This window comes from Sparus aurata, chromosome 4 (assembly GCF_900880675.1).
Source record: "Sparus aurata chromosome 4, fSpaAur1.1, whole genome shotgun sequence".
NCBI classification, from domain to species: domain Eukaryota; kingdom Metazoa; phylum Chordata; class Actinopteri; order Spariformes; family Sparidae; genus Sparus; species Sparus aurata.
This window is the reverse complement of record NC_044190.1, coordinates 32,343,761-32,364,286: the sequence shown is the minus strand read 5'-3', so window position 1 is coordinate 32,364,286 and position 20,526 is coordinate 32,343,761. Positions and strand designations below refer to the sequence as shown.

General features: G+C 42.6%; 1 protein-coding gene across 1 annotated transcript in view; it reads right to left on the bottom strand.

Moving 5' to 3' along the window:
* The window catches only part of LOC115580707 (FERM domain-containing protein 5-like), a 73,887-nt gene that overhangs the window by 8,557 nt on the left and 44,804 nt on the right, over positions 1 to 20,526 (bottom strand). Inside the window, exons 2-8 of the mRNA XM_030415308.1 lie at positions 11,253 to 11,357; positions 10,103 to 10,145; positions 9,902 to 9,980; positions 6,450 to 6,547; positions 4,441 to 4,564; positions 1,088 to 1,175; positions 876 to 964 (exon numbers count right to left, since the gene is read on the bottom strand). Of these exons, the coding sequence (XP_030271168.1) occupies positions 876 to 964; positions 1,088 to 1,175; positions 4,441 to 4,564; positions 6,450 to 6,547; positions 9,902 to 9,980; positions 10,103 to 10,145; positions 11,253 to 11,357 (626 nt within the window). The remainder of the gene's footprint in view (positions 1 to 875; positions 965 to 1,087; positions 1,176 to 4,440; positions 4,565 to 6,449; positions 6,548 to 9,901; positions 9,981 to 10,102; positions 10,146 to 11,252; positions 11,358 to 20,526) is intronic.

Genomic DNA, 20,526 nt, shown 5'->3' with positions numbered 1-20,526 from the left:
ACAACAAAAAACCTAAAAAAAAAAAAAACAAAAAACCTCAGACTCTGAAAGCTTCTGAGCGTGCAGCTTCACAGCTGGTTGACTCAGCTGTCTTCAAAAGGTTATTAATGTCCTCCTGTACGGATCACTGGTTTCCTTTTGTTTCTTGTTGCCTTATATTTCCCTGAATGTGCAGATAAATTAACAAGTTGTTCCTAAAACACATCCGTAGCATAGATGTTTTAACAACGAGTGTATGTGTTGATTCGGACATTTTCTTAAGACATCACAGGAGCTGCTGTCACTGCACATGAGGACAAATCACATCAGAGCTCAGCGATGCTTTTGGTGGATTGAACCATATGGCTCATATCTACCAATCAAATGAATTATCTCAAGACAAATTCAATGTTTAGGAATCATTTGACAGTTTCAATTGTATGCAAACACCATGTCTTCTGTTATTTTACTACAAATCCTGATAGTGAAAGTACTTTAACACCTGATCAGAGGTCATGTTTTATCACATTGGATCCCTGTATTATCAAGAATCTAAATCTAGAAGACAAAAAAACACATGTTTTCCCGAGCAAACTCTTGGGAATAATGTTTATTTTGTCTTTCCTGGCACCTTCAGCAGCGTGTTGCATTTGCTGCCACTTTACTTGTACAAACTGTTAATTAGGGGAGGATGCGTTTCATGAATGTTTTCTCTGTCTAATTACTGGTCGAAATGCTGCTGCAGGTCGTCTGCTTGGTAGTTTCAATATGAAGTCTCTTTGCATTTCCTTTTTCTGCACAACTAACAAAGTCACGTTCACATGCTGTGACCTCTAATTTAAATATGGTTGTTATTTAGCATCATGTTCGAGTTTTAACTGCTCATCCGCTCTCACCATTTGAGGAAATGGACCCTCCTGTTCCCTTGCAGCACAGTGAATCCAAAAGGAGTAAACGCCAGAAAAGCTGGGTTGCCAGACACATCCTGAGAGGCACACAAAACCCATGTTTATTCTTACTGTGGAGTCGAATTTTGTACCAGCAAAGATCACTCAACAAACACACACGAAGCATAAACTGACAGACTATCTGTTTTTGTAAAGAGCACCTTGCACGGGTGAGGGTCCACTCCGTACGTCTCCAGCATCTGAGCCTTCTGGAGGAAGTTGAGCTCTGACGTTTCAGGACTCTGACCTCTGAAAGAGAAAGAGAGAAAACGAAAAACAAACTAGTCAGTTAAATGGCTTCTGTCATGACCATCTGTCAACTTAGAGGACGTCATTTATAAAGTTTGTGCTCAGATATCCTGGAACTGAAAGAGTTTAAGAGGGAAATCAGGATTTTGGACGTTGTACCGGTGACTTAACAAGCACAAAGCATATGGCTTGTTGATTAGGGCGTCCAAAAGATTTAATGCAGTTTGTAAATACAGCCCATCTGTCATGTTTTTGTCAATAAAATGCTGAGTGACCCGCAGAGATGATTTAGGTATAACTGTGTGAAATTAATAATGAGTGGACCTTCAGACGAAAAAAAAGCCTGAGACCATCCACTTACTGAGCGCATCAGTGCTCATTTAGGTAACCTAAAAATGTCAAGACGCATTTTTATCATAGTTAAAAAAACTTCAGCCAGTAGAGCTTCACCAGCAGAGAGTGTTTAGCTGCCAATAAAAAATTGAGCAGGTTTTCTTCTCATGATCAAATATGATTGTTGTTTCAAAGATTCAAGCTGGGGCTGATTTTTCAGATATCTGGCTGATCCTTCTCGTCCCAGGTCAAGGGCTAGAGCGGTGCAGCTGTTGTGAGCTTGGGAGCCGATCAAAAGAAATAAAGGATTGAAAAAAACGGGCTTGATGTTTTTGGGACTCACACAGCAAACCAAAACTTGTGCGTGAGTCAAATTAGTGTCAAACAAAACAGGCTCTGACTCGAAAAGAGAACTGACTGTCGCTCTTTGCCTCCACTCTGGTGTCGTAGAGGACCCTGATCTCCCTCCATGATCCCTTTGTCACCTCCGGAGTCCTCGAGTGCCGCCTCGCAAATGTTTCCCTGCCATCCACCACACAGCGTTTTAATTCTGCCAGTATTGTGATTTTTTTTGTCCCCCTAAAAATGATTTCAGGCACAGCTTTTTTTCCTGTGCTGATGATGAGATGCATGTGTTTGTTCAAAACTGCTGCCAGGTGGAAATAAGCAATAGAGGGCAGTGTAGGATCTCTAACCAATGCCTGCCTCCGCCTGGGTTGTGTATATGCTGCATATAGATATCTGTGTGTGTGTGTATATGAGAGAGAGAAGCCCCCTTAGGCAGTGTGATGTGTGATTTGGGGCTTTATTGATAAAACTGACTGGAGGTCGTACAAACAAACGGGGCTGATTCATCTATGAGCTCAAGTAAAACTTTAAAGCAAGGTTGATCGGCGCACTGCAAATTGCATGCAAAGGTTCGGCCAATTAAAAAAGACAGTCCTGCCAACCTCCTGTCGCATATTGGCTGCTGTGCCCAAACCCCATCAACCATGAAATCATCAGCTGGAGAAGGAGCAGCAGGATAACAAGGTTGGAGGTTTCTGTTGGCTTTCACTACCTGCTGTGACACATGGCTGCTGGCCTGATCGCGATGTCCTCCCTAAAGCCTCGAACACTGAACCCTCACCGACTTAATTGGCATCGCCTGGTTAAATGTTTGAATGTAAGAGACTGCAAGGACCCGAAATGGTTTAAATGGGAATGGGACAGTAATTTGTGACAATTCACTTTCCTTTCATGGCAAAGGCACTCCAGGGACGAACTGCCTGACTTAAACGTCTTACAGTCTCTTGCATTACAAAGTAGGCAAAAGGTATTTTTACTTTTCTTGTTTAATGTCACAATTCTATGAACTGTGGGTAATTCCCTCATGCAAAGTCTGCAGAAAGGCAGAGTTATGGAAAGTTTGCATAAAGGGCTTAAAATATCCATGAGAGAATTGATGATGACTTGACAGTGGGACAGCCCGAAGCCCTCAAGGACTTAGAAGGGAACACGCTTCAAAGTCTGTGAGTCCTGAGCGATGACAGTGGGATTTGGCACATGATTGAGGCACTGTTGGGCATGCCCTGTTTTAGCCCCTGTCTCTTTAAGACCCCACCTCCCGATTACCCAGTCTGCTCTGATTGGTCAGCTCACACATGCCTGAGCCAGGAACACTGACAACAACAGAGCAGCTGTGCAAAATCAATTCTTGCATGCCAAACTAGCTGCTAAGCATAAATTATGCAAATATGTGGCATGGTGACGTAGTGTGATGTCACAAAGTCACAGAATTAAAAGGTAGGACTACTGACGAGGCATTTCGGAAGCAGTGCTTTCTGTAGGAGAGAGGAAATTAGAGATATTTTTACTCTTAAGACCTTCTACATGCACAATTAGATATAAAATGCTGAAGGAAATCATAATAGGTCTCCTTTAAGCCTGGGAAGTCAGTGACGTCCTCCCTCTCAGACCTTTCCTTCACATTGGTCGCTACTGTCTGTATGTGGGATGGAGTATATAACAAAAATAATAGTAAATAACACACAGCACCACCACCACGCCCACCATGACATCTGACCTTTTACTGCCAAAAGACGGAACATGCGTCATCCCAGCAGACCCAGTTTTCCCCAAACGTCCAAAGTCCTCACAGCGAGAACAAACTTGGGAAAGGATTCAGAAACAGACTCTCGAGAAAATGTGTGAAAATGAACCAAGTAGTGTGAACTCTGCCAGGACTCTTGAACTGCCCGCACCACCGAGGGGAACAAAGAAACATGCACCAGACCATTAATGGCTTTCCGCGCACTGGCCTCAGGCCATTGTTTGCCAGAGGCAGACAACTCCAAAACTGACGAACTGGAGGGAGTACATGAACATTTCAGTGCTTTGTTTTGCAGAGTTGGGGAGTCAACACTGCATCATAAAGAAACCACACACGAATCAAATCAACAGAAGTGAGAAGTCAGCGCATTAAGTAGCTCTGAAATTTCAAACCTGGAGCTGTGCATATCTTATCATATCGGATTATATACTTGGAGATGTGTTCTGAATGTGAGATATCCTCTTCTGGTTGGACTGAGTTAAAAAATGTATCTCAGTGGTGGAAGTCTTTGCAAATAATTTGATCTCAGTTCAGTGCTCCTCTTTAACACTGCTTCTGATTCAAGGCTCTCCATCCCACTATTATCGGAGAGTTAAAAATGCAACTCAAACCATAATGTGAGTTAAAATGTCCCCTCAAGTGTTACTGCTGCAATATCCCATCATAGACCCATCACAGCAGCTGTTCCTTTCGGTTTCCCCACGACTGACCTTACGAGTTTAAGATGCACTATTCAGTATGTGGGACCAACAGTTAGATGTGTGTCTGCGATGGCCGCACGCACTGTGGCGGTGAAGGAGAAACACAGGTACACGGGGACATGGACAGGTGTCACCTTACATTAGCTCAGTCTTGTGGATATCAGCGATCCTCCGCTCCAGCTTCTCTGAGTGCTTGGGGAAGAACTGGAACTTGGAGCTGTAGCCCTCGGGGTGTTTCCCGGGGTCGTAGTCGCCGATTTCAGCTGAAAAAATTGGAGAAAAGGTGAAAGAATTCTTTAAGTCTGCTTAATGTCATTACCACGCCAAACAGCACAGACGTCACAGGCTGCAGGTGCGAAAGAAAGGAATGTGATGATTCATGATTGATGATTCATACATTGAGTAAAAGGTATCATGACTCATGAGTCATACCTTATTCCAATAACACCTCTTAATATGAAAAACTGCTCCGTACCCTTTTACTTTCAGATTTATTAAATTATGTCTTTCGTTGTACCAAGGGCATTTTGACACATCTTTGTATGCGGCTGTGCTGATTACAACGGAGTCTGTGCTGTGGTGCATGATGGTCAAGGCTTCAGTATAAAGACACCGAAAAGAAAAAGAAGAAAACAAAACTTGCAGAATACACAAAGCAAAGCCCAAAAAGTCAAGGTGCACACTGAATACTGAATATTTCAGGAGCTGAACTGAAATACCAGCTGATAGAGACTGTGTTGGATGAAACATCTGCAAAAACTGAAGTAATGCAGACTTATATTTTATAAGTTTCCATCAAATATGTGTACGGACCAAAAAGCGTGTGCATTAGTCATAATATGAGAAACACTTTCTCTGCATCACTGTTGTCATCTTTAACAGCCTTTCGTTTACTAGCCACTGACATCAGCTTGCAGACAGCGGAGGAACATATAGAGAGTTTGGCTACCTGCCTGCTCTCTGGGGAGCACGCTGCTGCTCAGGCAGCCATTGCTGCTGAAAAATTCATTTCAGACGGCGAGAAACATCCCCAGCTTATAGGAATATTATGGATTCACATTTTCTGACATGTTGTCAGTAATAGTGCTTATAAGCCAGAGACACCTGGTGATGAAATGCTTTACAGCAAAGGAAGACACATGTAGCCACTGATTTATAATGCTGAAGTATATCATCTACAATACAATAAAATACACGGTGCTGAAATTTTCACCAGACGACTGTGTGGTGTTGGATAAGTAGATAGATATAACCCTGCGTAGTGAGGCATAATAAGCAAGCTAGTATCAGCCGATGTCCTTCAATATACTGATGCACTGTCTCGTGGTGTTAAGGGCCAAACGGAGACACCCAAGAAACATTTACATTCGGGGATTGGCTGAGAAGAAACTGGCAGGGGAGCTGCTTGGCACAGTGTGTGACAAGGAAACTGTTCCTCCATGCATTTTACATCTCAGCATGTTGACGAGCCTGACGCCCGAAGCAGCCTCTCGAATGAAAACCTGGCATCGTCCATAATAAAGTTATTATTATTATTTTTTTCCAGAGCTGTCAGACTGACATTCTTTAACTGCTGTTTGTTTGTAAATGCTTTTCTGTTTTATGGTGCTGAAACTGAATCTTTTTTTCAAATCAAGATAAATTCTGACAAACATGAGAGCACTATGAGCTTCAACCTCTGAGCATGCTCTGCTCGCACGTATCCACACACCCACACGGCAAAGTACATACGGTGTGATGTGAGCGCACAAACACAAACGTGGGAACACAGCTGGCAAGTGTTTATGAACGAGCCGAGGGTCATATGGAAATTATAAAGAGTCTACAGAAGGTCACATACATTATGGATATCATATGCAGTCATATGTGGTAGAAACGGCTCTGTCGGAGAAAACACAGTCACTTATCTCCAGTTGTGGTGCGGGGTGATGATGCCAACATGACTGGAAACATGGGTGGTCATGTTTTAATGTGTGAGATGTCATGCAATCGGCTGGAATCATACTTGATTTTCTGCTCAAAGTCACAACTTTATTGCCTTTTGTGAGCGCAATGAAATGAAATGAAGGTACAATAGCCTGCTTGAAGGCTCTGCAGCGTTTTTAATGTATTAATGAAGACCCCTATACCCCCCCCATTTGGCCGTACCTTGTAATATGTAGGCAGCCAACAGAGCAGCATCTGAAGTCTTGCACAGGAGGCGACCGTGGTAGAGATCCCTCTTTACCTGCAGGAAGACGAGATATCTGTGGAGTGGAACACAGAGAAACTGACTCGGGTCATTATTTAGATAGGATCAATATCGGCATTCCCGTTCTTGGCAACGCACATGGTCAATGTTTACAGTGTAGAGGTGAGATGTCCCCTGAGGATAAAGGGATAGTTAGAGATGGACATTTTAAGACACTAAAGTAAATTAGAGCCTGAGGCTGACTATAGACAGATGTATGTTGTGTTAATGTATGAACCTGCAGCTAACCTGTGGTGTAGTATTAAGTCATAAACCAAAGTCTTGGACAAACTAAACTACTGACTTGCTGGCATATCTGTGTACCAAATGTCTTCCCATTGCATCTAGAGGACGTTGAGATATTTCAGAGGATAAGTGAGAACTAAAAGTCAGGGCATGCCCGATGTTAGTACGCTCGATCCTTTGGGAACTCGGGCGGACTGACATTGCTGTCCCGGGCTAGCACGGCTAAAAATACGATGCCAAAGTCACGAGCAGAGCCTATAGAGAGCCAAAGTCATGCCTCCTCTGGTTTTCTCTGTGGGACCTTATTTCAGAAAAACTTTGCACGGCAGTGAACGGAGAAACACAAGTCACTGATATGTTGATGTCTGTTAATTGAAATGAATTGAATTGATTTTTTTCCTCTTGAGAATGTCTCATTTTGTCATAAAACTAATCAGATATATGACTGTGAAAATACATAATTATGAAAACTAGACAGCCAACAGTAGTGACGTTGTCTAGTTGAACAGTCACCAAAACCTGTAACTCAAACACTGCAGAGCTGCTCCTGTATATCAGCAGCTCATAAAACTGATGAACTACACTTTCACATAACTGCAGTTGTCAATATGAGCAGATTTATTTTGATTTTCACCTTTTGTGTTTTGGCGGCCATGTTAATGTTGGTTGCAGTCGCAGTTCACTGAGCGGTTTAACACAAAAGTTGATGGTATTTCACTTCATGGCACAATTCAAGTGGGGTAAAAAAAATATTGTCCAAAATAATGTCCCTCTATAAGCCAGGGTCGCTGTGTTGACTTGTCTGCTTTAGATGCAACAGCACGTTTATGGTTATTACAGATAAGCTATAGTACCTGCAATCTCTACATGCTGAAATGTAAAAGAAATCAAGCTAACGACAACTTCATCACCCCTGGGCCCTTTTGCAACCCATTCATTATTAATCTATAATTAGAATATTGGAAAAAAAAATAACGAATGCATGATTGGCAATCCAAAGTTTTCCACTGGATTATTAGACATGGGACATACAGCTGGCCCCTCGAGACAGAAAGCTGAATCAAAGCATAATCTTTCTCAGAACTGCCGTGGATTTAAAATGTGACTACAATATGTTCTCGCTCAAGTCCACTGGGAGCGGCTCAATCTTCTGGTCTCGTCCACAAACGTCCACAGATCAATCATGTGTCAATTTTCCCGCCCAGCATTCATTTCAAATAGCCGTGAGTCTTCTCCTCTCCGAGCAGCAGAGCAATAAATAGTATAGCAGCCTTAAGCATTGCTATGAGGGATGTCAGGGTCGAGATGTGATGGAAAAGGAGCTTTTTTTTTCACACAACAGGATGCTCCAGTGATCTAATGATACTAAATGATGTCTGTATTGTAAATTCAATGTAAGTCACAAATCCTTCCACCACCTTATTGTTTAATTATACATAAAGAAAATAAAAAGCTATGTAAATCGATGCAGAATATTACATTTCATGCTGCTGCTTATCCACTATGTATATTTGTGTAAGCTTCCAGTCAGAGCAGATGGTGGCGGATGCAGGAGCGCTCCCTCGCCGGCGCTCTCCTCCATCAAGAAGGAGAGCTGGATTGCCAATAAGAGATTTCACTGCATGGCAACCAGTCGAGTGATGTGATTTACAGGGATCCGTGCGCTCGGCGGCTCTCCGGCTCACTCCTCACAGCAGTTTGTTCAGCTGTCAAGGATGCCGCACACACCACAGCAGTGGCGAGGAGCTTCATGACACTGCAGCTGATATAAAAAGGAGAATACTCAATTACTCCTGCACACTGTGGGGTTTCTTCTGTGCCTGCACCACCGCGTGCCTTTTTCAAAAGGCACATTAAGATTTTAAATATTGTAGTACTTGCGATGCATACACTCAGTCATAAAGAAGCTGAGCACATTTCTCTGAGCTTCATCATGAAGAACTAATGCAAAACTATTTAATTTCCCAGTTTTTTACTTGGTGAAGTGAGGACTGAAGCCTGAAGACGTAGGCGATGTAGAGAACGGATTATCAGTCCTGACAAAAGCAGACATTATTCTTGAAAACTAAGCTGCAGTGTCCGCCCTAATTTTCAGATCACGTAAAAGTTGGCCAGTTGGACATAAAATGAAAAGCACAGTATGAGAACGTTTAAAGGAAGTTAAGAGTAAGACAGAAGATAAAGACGTCTCCTTGGTTCACTAAAAAACAGTTTCCAAAAGCCGTGGAGATTTTCATTCTATTCTGATTTTACTCTGTCAGCATTTTTTTCGTTTTATGACTTTCAAAATGTTTTACTGTGTGATGTTATTAGCCCTTATTGAGTATAAGAAGGCAGCAAATGAGTCATCTGAGTTGGATTTCTGTTTCAAAAAAGACATTATTTTTAATACAACCAGTGAGCGGTCAAATAAACCAACAGGAGGCCAATATAAATCCCTGGAGCTCCAACAACAGAGGAAAAACAATAATAGAAGGGTCTATTTGGATATTCTGCTCGTCCGCGTTAAAGTTTTGTTATTACCTGTTTGATTCGGAAAACCGTGTGCTTCACAGTCCCTTAGAAAATATTGGTGTTCGCCGAATTTGCATCATGAAAGCTTTGATCTGCGACGTGAGATCATTTCCTCTTCTGTTTCAGTGATCAAAAAAACAAATACAGTACTTGTTATGACCCATGCAGGAGTATACGAGAGCCCTCCAGGCCTTCAAAATGTATCTGAAAGTGATTCATTCACAAAAGCCGAGCCCTTTAATTGAAGGCGAGGACCACTACGTATGTGGATAGAGCTGTATCAGCCTTTTGTGGCTCCAGATTGAGCAGAAGAAGTCTGATAGACTGCCTGAAGTGATCTCGCTTGAGTCAGAGGTGGACTGGGTGTGCAGACCTCAAGCACGGTAATGAGAAAAATAAACGGAAATGTGTGTTTGGAGTCAGAAGGAAGTGAGTTTACGCGACCTCTGCAGCCTGCTCCTCATCTGTAATTGATGCTTCACGCTCAAGGCCACATTAGCATAACACACCTGAATCTGTGACCAAACTGTCGATGCCCAAATTGCATTGTGGGTAATTTAAGCGCCAGGTTACAATGAAGTTGGATGTGTGGAGTTAGATTGTCTCTTACCTGGTGATTTCCTCTTTCAGGGCGGCGGGGTCAGGTGGATAAAACTTGACTCGCAAACACATGGTGAACGGCGGCTGGGCTGAGGAGGAGAGACGCACATTTAACATCTACTGTTTCCACCGTGATTGGCAGGATTTGCGTGTTTTTCTTCGTCTTTGTAGTTTAACCAGTTAGTCAGGCACGTTCCCCGAAAATACTTACATTTCATTTGTTTGGCAATTGACTTTGTAAACTCCAACCAATGCTGAAAGGGAGAGAGAGACAAATGAGACTTGCACTTCGGAGTCTTTAGCCGCTGAACTGTCGCTCTGCGGTCGGACTGCTCAGCAGCAGTACTCTATAGCTGGAAGGCACAGAAGAATTACTCCTATCTGCTTGTTTTCTGTGTGTTCAGACCCTCTCTAACACAGTCCACCATGCAGAGAAGGAGATGAGAGAAAGCTGTTCGGGAGATAATCAGGAGCGTGCCGTTTTCTGTCAGCGTGCTAAGCATCATGGAGTGATACTGGGTCTAATCAGTGAGATGATGACATGCCGACAATAATGAGGCACTCACAATTCAGGAAGTGTGAAACACAATGATGCTGCAAGCTTTTAATTATTGCTTCTTTTCTTTTTCTTTTTTTTTTTTACACAACACCCGTGCTCACATTTTCTTAGAGTAATATTTTAAAAGGTGATCAACAAGTCAAATGCCTGAAAATTCCCCAAGGAATGAGTTAATTTCTTTGACAGCTTTTATCATTGATCTTCAGGCATTCCTACCTGTCCTGAACATTCGTGTAGAAAAAGAAAAGAAATCTAACAACACTTTTAAAAGTATTCGAGACATAATTGTAAATCTTTTCTGCCTGGTGATCTACAGACTCTAACAGTGTGAAGATGGTAAAGACTGGCGATGAACGGAGCAGCTATGAAGCTTCCTTCTTCTGTAAAAGATGAGACGGATGGTTTCTTATTCTTGCATCAGCTTCACAGGGTTTTCCTCCGATCTTTTGAGATTTACATTTGAATAGCGTTATCACGGTCAAAATCAAGTCTGGCTTATTAAACACGGTGCTGTTTTACAACTTTTACGGGATAAGAGATTTGCTCTGTGAACTCGGGGGCACAAATTATCAGCTATTTTGACATCAATTATGTAGTTTGTGTGAGCCAGTTTTTAACTGAAGTGGATGATTTACTAATGTGGATTCACAAATAATTGAATTGAGGGAAAACTGAATGATGGAAAAGAGAGAAGAGAAGAAAAAGAGACCAAATCGTGAGTCATGGTGAAACACAGCGACACCACTGGATTCACTTGAACTGAAATCTAGGTGGGTTCTTTATTGAAAAATAAAATACTCACCCTCTGCTTGTCTGGGTCAACATATCTAATGCCGAAGTAGTCTTTCTCCAGCAGGTTGAGATGGTGGCAGATAAGGTCAAACAGGTACTGTCCCTTGGCATCCCGCTGAAAGAGAAAAGAATAAGAGGAAATGTATATTTGTGCTATTGAGGGACGAGGGAAGTGTGAAGGAAGGAGAAAAAAAATCCTCTCCAACTCAATATTTGCATATTCACTGACTTAGTTAATGAACCCCCAGCAGATCAGCGGTGCATACGTAAACGCTCTGATGCAAAGTCTACACTCTGTCCAGGCGGAGCAGCAAACGACATCACACATTATGAAATGAATAGTGTTGACTGTGTCACATCGAAATGAATATTTTCTCCTCTCATCAGGAAGTCCATTTTTTTTAGAGTCCAAACGGCCACCAGAAAGAGAGTTTTAATATTTCACAGCCCTCGAGGGAGCTATATGAGGGTTATCAAATATTCATATCGAGGCAGCAGCCACCTGTGAAAGCTTTGAGAAATTTCTGCGGCGGAAAAAACGACCTGGAAACGCGCTGAGACGAGGTGTGGGGAAAGGAAGAGGCAGGCTGAAGCGACGAAGGGAAGAGCCCTTGACATGCAATGCAGTACAAAATCACATCCCCTAATGTGTCATAAAAGAACCTGGAGATACACATTTTAGGTTATTAAAACACAAAGAAGACTGTTTCCCCAAAACAAATCTGAATGTACTGTCTTGATTAAGTGTAACACCGAGGGAAGCAGCCAGCTGTCCTGGTGGTGGCTGTTAAATTCATAATAAGCAGGGCGCTCGCAAAAAGCTGCACCTGCCCCAAAAGACTCATTACAAACCTGTTTTAATGAAATCTCTATTTAGATTTAACTGCAACAATAAGGTACGTGGCAACAAGGCTGCCACTGAATGCACTAGAAAACATGAGCCAGTAATTGGGGCTTTGCTCACGACTTCAAAACAAGCAAAATTCAACTTTTAAATTAAGCTACTGGACCGAAATGTTATAGCCCCCTCATAGGTGAGTATGCACAGACTCAGTTTGCACAACGATGAGTCATAAAAGCCAAAAACTGTGTCAAACAGGCTGCAAAGCAGGCTGTGCATATGAATCAGGAGATGATTTATAATGATGAACTCCAGTAAACATCATTAACGCGACATAACTGGAGGCACAAGAGATGGTTAAAATGACAACCCTAAAGTTAGCAAGTTCAGCTCCTTCTTAGCCGGGAAATATACAGGTTATTAGCTTTCTTGCAGAGAATTTAAATGAGAAAATTGATACAACACTCTCGTGTCTATATTACTTTTGAAACTACAGCTAATAGCAGCTGGCAAGCTTAGCTTACACAAAGCCTAGCTAGCCCGGCTATGTCGAATGGGAATAAAATCAATCTACCAGCATTGCTAAAGCTCACTAAATAACACAATATAAACATTACTTGTTTAAAGGTGCAATATTTAGGAAATGGCCACCTGTTAAATACCATCTCAAAACAACTACAGGGCAGCGTATCACCTGAGTGCTAACTGCTGTGAACTGCGGCTGCCTTTAGCTAATTAGCTGAGTTACCTGTGCAGCTAGTGGCCTGGAATGAGAGCTCGGAGCACCTGGCGAGTATTGTTGTTTGCACCACTGACAAGCTTTAGACCGAGATGGGCTGGGGCTAGCTAGTTAGCATGCTAACCTCAGGAGATATCTCTGCAACACAATCTGCAGACGTCGTCAAGTCAAAACTGTTGTTCCTTCACACTGTGTTGTCAAATTCTTACAAATTGCACCTTTAGTCTGTGCGTTTCTTGGATGAGAGCCACGGCAGCCATTTCCCGCCTTTATCCAGTCTTCTTTCTAAGATAAGCTAACTGTCTGTGGCCTTTTATCTACAGAAAATATATGTGTTGGATCATTCTTCTCATCCAGCACGCAGCGAGAAAGCAAATAATATTTCCCAACCTTTTAACTTTTGGAGCTAACATGCTGTTGTTTTAGAGATACTTAAATAAATACTAAACTTCAAAGCAGCAGTGGTGTAATCCTGCACAAACAATGGAAGGGTGAATTCATGGTCAGGTTGACACCAAGAAGACTTACATGTCTGTGTAGTGAATCCATCTATCGAGTGTAAGTTTAACAGTACCATGCACACTGCACACATAGGCTATAGCCTTTCTTCCGTCCGAGGCAAAGGACATATAAAATATCCTACAGTTCCCTTTGAGAAGAGACACTGCATTCACATACACCACACAAAAATGCACAGTCAGACAAACTCAAAGGCAGACACATGAGAACGGAAGGCGGAAAAGAGACAAGAAAGACAAAACCAAACGGAGAGGGAGAAAACAGAGGAGAGAGAGACCGAGGGAGGAAGAAAGGCAGGTTGACACCGATTAATCTGACCCAACACAGCATGCCACAGCTCAGCAATTAAACCCAGAGGACGGGGGAATAGGTGCACTGAAGGACTGGTCCATGTACGAACAATGTTCAGATACAATCCCTGACGAGACACATTATTTAAGACAACGTGATGATGCCTGTTCACACTTCTGTTTCACTCAATATCAGATCAGCGGGCACAACAAATGCCCCTGAGGTGGCACGTGGCTCAACATTGTCAGGGCACACTGAAGTGAGATGTATTGCTACTCTTTGCATTGTGCTCCTGACATAGCCACGCTGCATTTACTGTCATTCATGACAAACGAGCTGTGTTTAAAAAAGTTCAAATTTCAAAATTAAAATCAGTAAATGAAATGATGATAAATCTTCACCCCTTGCATTCTTCTCATTACCAAACTGGTTGTCACCGATGTGCATAAACAACAATCAATCAAATGTGATGAAGAATAATTTGTCCATTCCCTCAAATTTCCCTTAAAGATACTTCAAAGTAAGAAATTAGCCAAGCTGGCAGCATGGCCCTTGAAGGCTGTTGGATTGGTCTGTAGCTCGTTGTGAATTGCATTAGTCTGCACAGATTAACAATTTTGTCTGACTCTCGGGGAGTCTCATAGACTCAGCTGAGCATTCAAATAGGCACAGACAGTGTCAATGGATCAGTTATTAGCATGCTAACAGCTAACATATAGCTGGGAAACTGAAACTGAAAGTCACTCAATTCATGTAAGTGATGCACACTAAAGATGTGTTCAGCTGTTCATCCACTTTCATCCGACTGACTCAGTTTGTCCAAAAATAAACAATGTGGACCTGAAAACCTGCTGTTAGTTAGCTAGCAGTGGATGCACGACCATGCGTCTCCTTCTTGCCTGTGATGTCTGTACGTTTTTTTGAAGCAGATTATGATTATAATTCTCCAGGATGCACAACATATGTCTGTAAAAACCTGCCAACGATGTGGAGCGAGTCCCGAGGAAGAGCGCCAGGCTCTGAAGCTAATTGGACCAAGTGGTCAAACCGTCTAATTACAACATCATGTCACGGCAGAGGTGCCCAACAATTCGCCTTCCCACGAGCTAATGAGCTTACATTTGTGCAAGAAGCGGCTGTATAATGGGGGAGAAAATATTTGTTGCCCTATCAGAACTTTATTTAAATCAGTCTGACTATGTTTAGAAAGTGAAGAAGAGCTCCATTATTAAATCATTGTATCCCTATTGAGGTTAGCGGAGGGATAAAGCCGAAGTTAGCCTGTTGGCTGGTAGAAGTCTCTAGTGCACATGCTCTATGGGCCGCACAATGTGGAAGCCGGTACATTTGGGTAATATTATACCCGGACGTCAAGCTTTTTTGGCTTCACGCGCCATTGAGCAGCTCTTTTAGTGGGAATGAGCAATGCCCTTTCCAACACGGTATCCAGTTTTCATTATACATCCGTCATCTGAAGAGTGAGAGGTAATATATTACATTACAGTATCCACCAGCAAAGCTTTAAGGAAGTATATGCATGAGCTACGTCAGGAGATGCAATTCATTAATCATAAATGTCAGTTGTGTGGTGTTTTATCATTTACATCTTAACACACGCTGAAGCACAACCCCGCCTCAACCTTTCAGGTCCGCTTGTGTCAAGTGATGCACTTGCCAGACCTTTCCCAGGATGCGCGGGGCTGACCCTCCATCTCCTCTGTCAGTGTGTCTGTATGTCACTGTCACCACACACGCCCTGACTCACCCATACAGGCCTGCTGACTGGCCCGGCAGCAAAAATAGAAACCCACACACATCCTGTGCAGTCTCACACATATGCACACACACAAGGAGCCTCCAGTCCCTCTAACTCTATTATAAATGTCTGTGGTACACCTGTGAAACCTCAAGAACCACAACATTTTCAGAGCGTGTACCTCCCACTCCCTCCATCTGCTGCGCACTGTGGTGTAAACTACAGCGGTGGCCAAAAAAAGCCATCCCAATTAATCTTGCTGTTACTTGCTTGTGTCCTTCTATGTGTGCACCGGTGTGTTTGTGTATGTCATGCCTAAGTGTGTGTGTGCGTGTGAGTTTGTGAGACAGAGAGAAATTAGTGGCGATCCATGTCCGAGTTGGTAGTTATGAAACAACAACAGAGAGGCAGGACGATTAATCTCAGCGTAACACTTCAGCAAATGACTGAAAAAGAACGAAATGTATTAGCGGAAGAAGCCATTCATGAATTATTCTTAACTCCTCCGGTAAGAATGTCCTGCTGGAGTGCTTTTTATAGCAACAGCACGCTGAAGACAGAGTCTCTACAAAGGGTTTTATCAGATGTTACACCAGATTCTAAATGGTCCAACTTAATAAAGAGCCGCTGATCTCGGGTTGTCTATTGTGCGTTACAGCGGGCGCAGGTAATCCTATTGTTCCCGGTAATTTACCTGACTCTGCAGTCTGATGCAGTTTGCAGCGATGAGATCGAAGCACGCTCTAACTTCCACACTGTCGTTGTCTGGCCTCGATTAAACACCATAGAATAAAGGCTGCAGACTCTCTCTCTCTCTCGCCCATAGGCAGCTGACCACACACTCGTAATGTATATGTGGTGTTGTGTTGCATACTGATGAGACACATTGAACTTCAGGGAGCTGACCGGGGCTCCGCTGGGACACAAAGGCAGTGCTCTGAGGCAGGAGCATTATTGATCTGAAGTTAAGTGTTCTTCAACATCCTTATGAGATTTAAACCCAGAGCCGAGCTGCAATACAGTGGCGGCTACACCAAGGAAATACTATATGATGCCAGTTAAGGCTCTGTTTTATTGCTTTTGAGTAGATAAATTGCACCTCCTTTATGTGGTTTGGGATCATGTGATTTCAGTGTGGGAACTGCTTCTCTAACAGTTTTCACTCCCTAAAGTTTTATTGCTGTGGGGGGAATAATTAGATCCATGCTATTTTAGGATTAAACCCCTTTTATTGCCAAAACACTGGGAAATAAAATCATCTGCTAGTGAGATAAATGGCTATAGGCTTCGGGACTTATACAATAGGCTTTGCAGTGGGATTGATTTTTGTTTGTGCATGAATTCTATAGGATGCGCCGCATTGTGTAAAGTGCTTATAGTTGGCAGAAAAAGCTGCACCGTCAACGACGACATCAAGACCTCAAGGAAATCTATTTTAAAAGTCAGGTTTAGGTTTGGCAGCTGGTTACTGCAGTGAGATTGTTGTAATAGGGCTTTTGAAACTGATTCAGTGAGCTGAGTTTCAGTAATTTAACATCACAATTCAGTATACAAAGCATGGCTTTAATGCCATCTCATCACATCATGTTGTGAATAAAGTTGTCTAAGTCTAAGTCTAGAGAATTGGAACTATTAATGAGCTAAATGTCAGCCTGTTTTTCTGTGGGTTCATTTGGATTTAGTCCGTACTGACTAACAGACTTCAGTGTTTGAATAAAGAAGCTGAATAGACACAGAAATATGTTTAGTTTCCTGCAATTATTACGCTGAATACAGGGTTTTCATGTAGGGTGGTAATATAGATCTCTATATCTTCTGAGGTCTCTTAATGACTGTGGTGTTTTCATGACATCCTTATTCAACCGCATGTTTGAAATATTCTTTTCCATCACAGGCTGGCTGATTAGATTAGTCAGAGTAAGTTCTGTGAAAATTTCCCTGCACCCTGCAACTCAGTGGCCCAAACCAACCAACTAAACTCTATATCAACTGCTTTCCAAACTGAGTACAGCTTTCTCTGCTGTACAGCATGTAAAGAGGATTACACTTCCCCAATATGTTCAAATGTCTAACTGAAAATATAACATACAACTGAGGATGATCTTTTGTTATCACCCAAAATAAGCAAAAGTCCTCTCTGAGCCATAAAATGAATTAAACTGTACATCAACCAATAACATCATGATTAGCATTCCCGACATATGACCAAGTCCTACTCTTAGCACCACCATCATAAGTATCACAGTAAACAAACACCAGTTTTTTAATATGCATGGTGTGATGTAATGTTAATTTACAAATAGGTGATATGTAAAGTGATACACGCAGTCTCTGCTGGGACCAACTTTCCCTCTCCAGAATTGCCCTCCCTACCTTGAACACATTCTTTGTGGACTGTGCAAATGCAGGATCCACTGGGGTGTCTAGTTGAGGAGTATCTATGGGGATATGGGGAGGGGGGCCAATGCTACAAGCCATCGGCTGCTTGGAACCAGACAGCAAGTTGTGTCCACATTATCTGCAGTAAATCAAACATATTTCCAGTGGGGTACTCAAGATTAGATCTCGTCTCCAAGCTTGAGTGGTTTGCAGCAAACAGAACGAGGATGAGCACTTCAAAGTTGAGAGGCCATGATAGCCCCCAGATGAAGGTAAATTGTATTTAAGTGTAATATGTTAGTGTTCATAAGTGAGGGTAAGATGAAGTGTGACACGAATGAGCAAGTTATGTACGCCAAGTTATCTGTGCGCCAGTCAATCTACAGAGCGACTCTCACCATGTCATCAGCTTTAGGTAGTGACTGAACTTCCTAGTCGCCAGAATAGGATGTTTCTGTTGACCACAGATCCTTTGAAAATTGTACTTGTCATATCAACATTCCTACAGTGAGTGTCACATCATGTTAACATGACATGTACATGACTGACTCTCGACTGTCATGTCAGGAGCTGGAGTGGATATTGTTGATGTAACCGCTGCGTGAGACGCTGCCAAGCGTGTGACCACTGTTCAAGGTGGTGTCTGAACATCTGTAAGCCTGAAGCTACTGGTTATTTTTAAATGGTAAATGGACTGTGTTTATATAGCGCTTTTATAGTCTTTATAACCACTCAAAGTGCTTGAAAACACAACTCAGCATTCACACAGACATTCATACACTTGTAGCAGAGGCTACCATGCAAGATGTCACCTGCTCATCGGGAACAATGGAGCAATAACCATTCATATGCACACTCACACACAGATGGAGGAGCAATCAGGCTCAAATTGGGTTCTTGCCCAGGACACTTCAACACGTGACTGCAGGGGCCAGGAATCTAACCAACGACCCTCCGATTGGTGGATGACTGCCGTACCTCCTGAGCCGAAGCAGCCCATTTTCAGAAAACATCAGAACAGTTTCCAGCCATGTTTGTGGTGACAGAACCAGGGAAAACAAAATATGAAGGACATTTGCCAATGTAATTTGTACTCAGTTAAGCAGAAGGAAATGGATTCTGGCATCAATGGGTTTGTCAAATTGAAGAAAGCAGGATGGCAGAAATGATTTGCTGTGGCAGCAGAAGTAGTAGTAAAGGTAACTGCCTGCAGAAATAGCAGCTGTGTAGTGGTAGCACCTGCATGAGCCAGTGTTCATGTAAATAATATGTTCCTTATAAGAAATATGACACACTAGTGATAAGAGTAGTAATAGTATGGGGGGATGTGCAGCGGGCAGCCGTGATATTAGCCACGGTGAGTCATCGCTAAATGAGATTAGTGCTGGCCTGTCAGTGGGAGAGGAATGTATTAAACAAGCAGAGGCCCGTAAGTGCTTTATGGAGGCACGCGCAGTGTTTCATCACAGCTATAATAAAAGTGATAAACGCAGAGATGGAAATAACCCAGACTGGGGCCAAATGATCACTGTGGTCCTCAGCGGAGCATGAGCAGCAGCAGGCCGCTCCCTTGGCCTGGCCCGGGCTTGCGTCAGATTAATTATTGAGATGGGTTCCATATCAGCTTGGGAAACACCACATCAATAAATGATAGTGTCACTTTAAGCTATGGGATGGAAATTGCAACAACTGAGCAAATGGTCCTGAAAGGTTACTGCTCGGGGGGAGCATCTGGTGCTTGACGATGTTTTGCTTTAGTTTTGTATTCACATACAGCTCTGAGCTCACGGGAAGCAGGTGATTAAGTCTGAGAACGGTTTATGGCGGTCTTAAACAACACTCGCCTCATTGTGGCTCAGCTGCAGTGTTGACAGAGAGAATATTTCAGCGAATGATCATTATGCTGATTTTCACTGTTCTTAAAGTTGCACCCTCCACGACCGTGAGCAGCAAAGCCTGTAAATGGCTTACTATAATCTTATGAAATGGTAATGTGTACTTTTCATACTCTGGAGAGCAGGCACAGAAGTGACAGACCGTAGTGGCTGTTGCTGTCAGTCAGCAGCTGAATGGCGTTCAGATTTACACTCAACATGCCTTCCTTGACAATCTAATGGAAGGAACAAATCAGTTTTATTACAGTGCCATCTGCAGATAGGTCGAGTGGCTGTTCATGTTTGTTTTGTAGACATTTGAGTTACTTCGTAATCAACAGCAGGTACCAGCACTTTGGTGATGTAATAGTGGCATCATAAAACCCAGTAACCTTGTGACGTGCACTGTAGGTTAAGGCAGATTTAATTGGGTCTCTCTCAGTTCATACATAGTAGAGATGAAATGAACAAGCAGTGGCAGACTATGTAAGGCCAATTCTCTCTTTTAGGATGACGCCGTTTTGTCCAACATTTTAGGGCAATATTGAAGATTCTTCTCTTTTTTCCTGCAAATTTGCTAGTTGTTCTCAAATCAAGAAAAACAAATTGGTTTGAATCATAGAGCTACTGGAAGGGGTACTGGTTAGTGATTCTGTGTCATGCAAATACAAATACCTCTGATGCAGTGCTTGGAATTTAAAGGTGTATTTCAACATTTTGAGAAATAATACTCATTAGTTCTGTTGCCGAGAGTTAAATGAGAAGAATAGCTACTCATGCACGTCAGTACAAAACTACAGCTAGCAGTTTGTTAGGTTAGCTTCGGATAGAGACAGCCTAGCCTGGCTCTTTCCAAAGGTAACAAATAGACTTTTTTAGACTTTA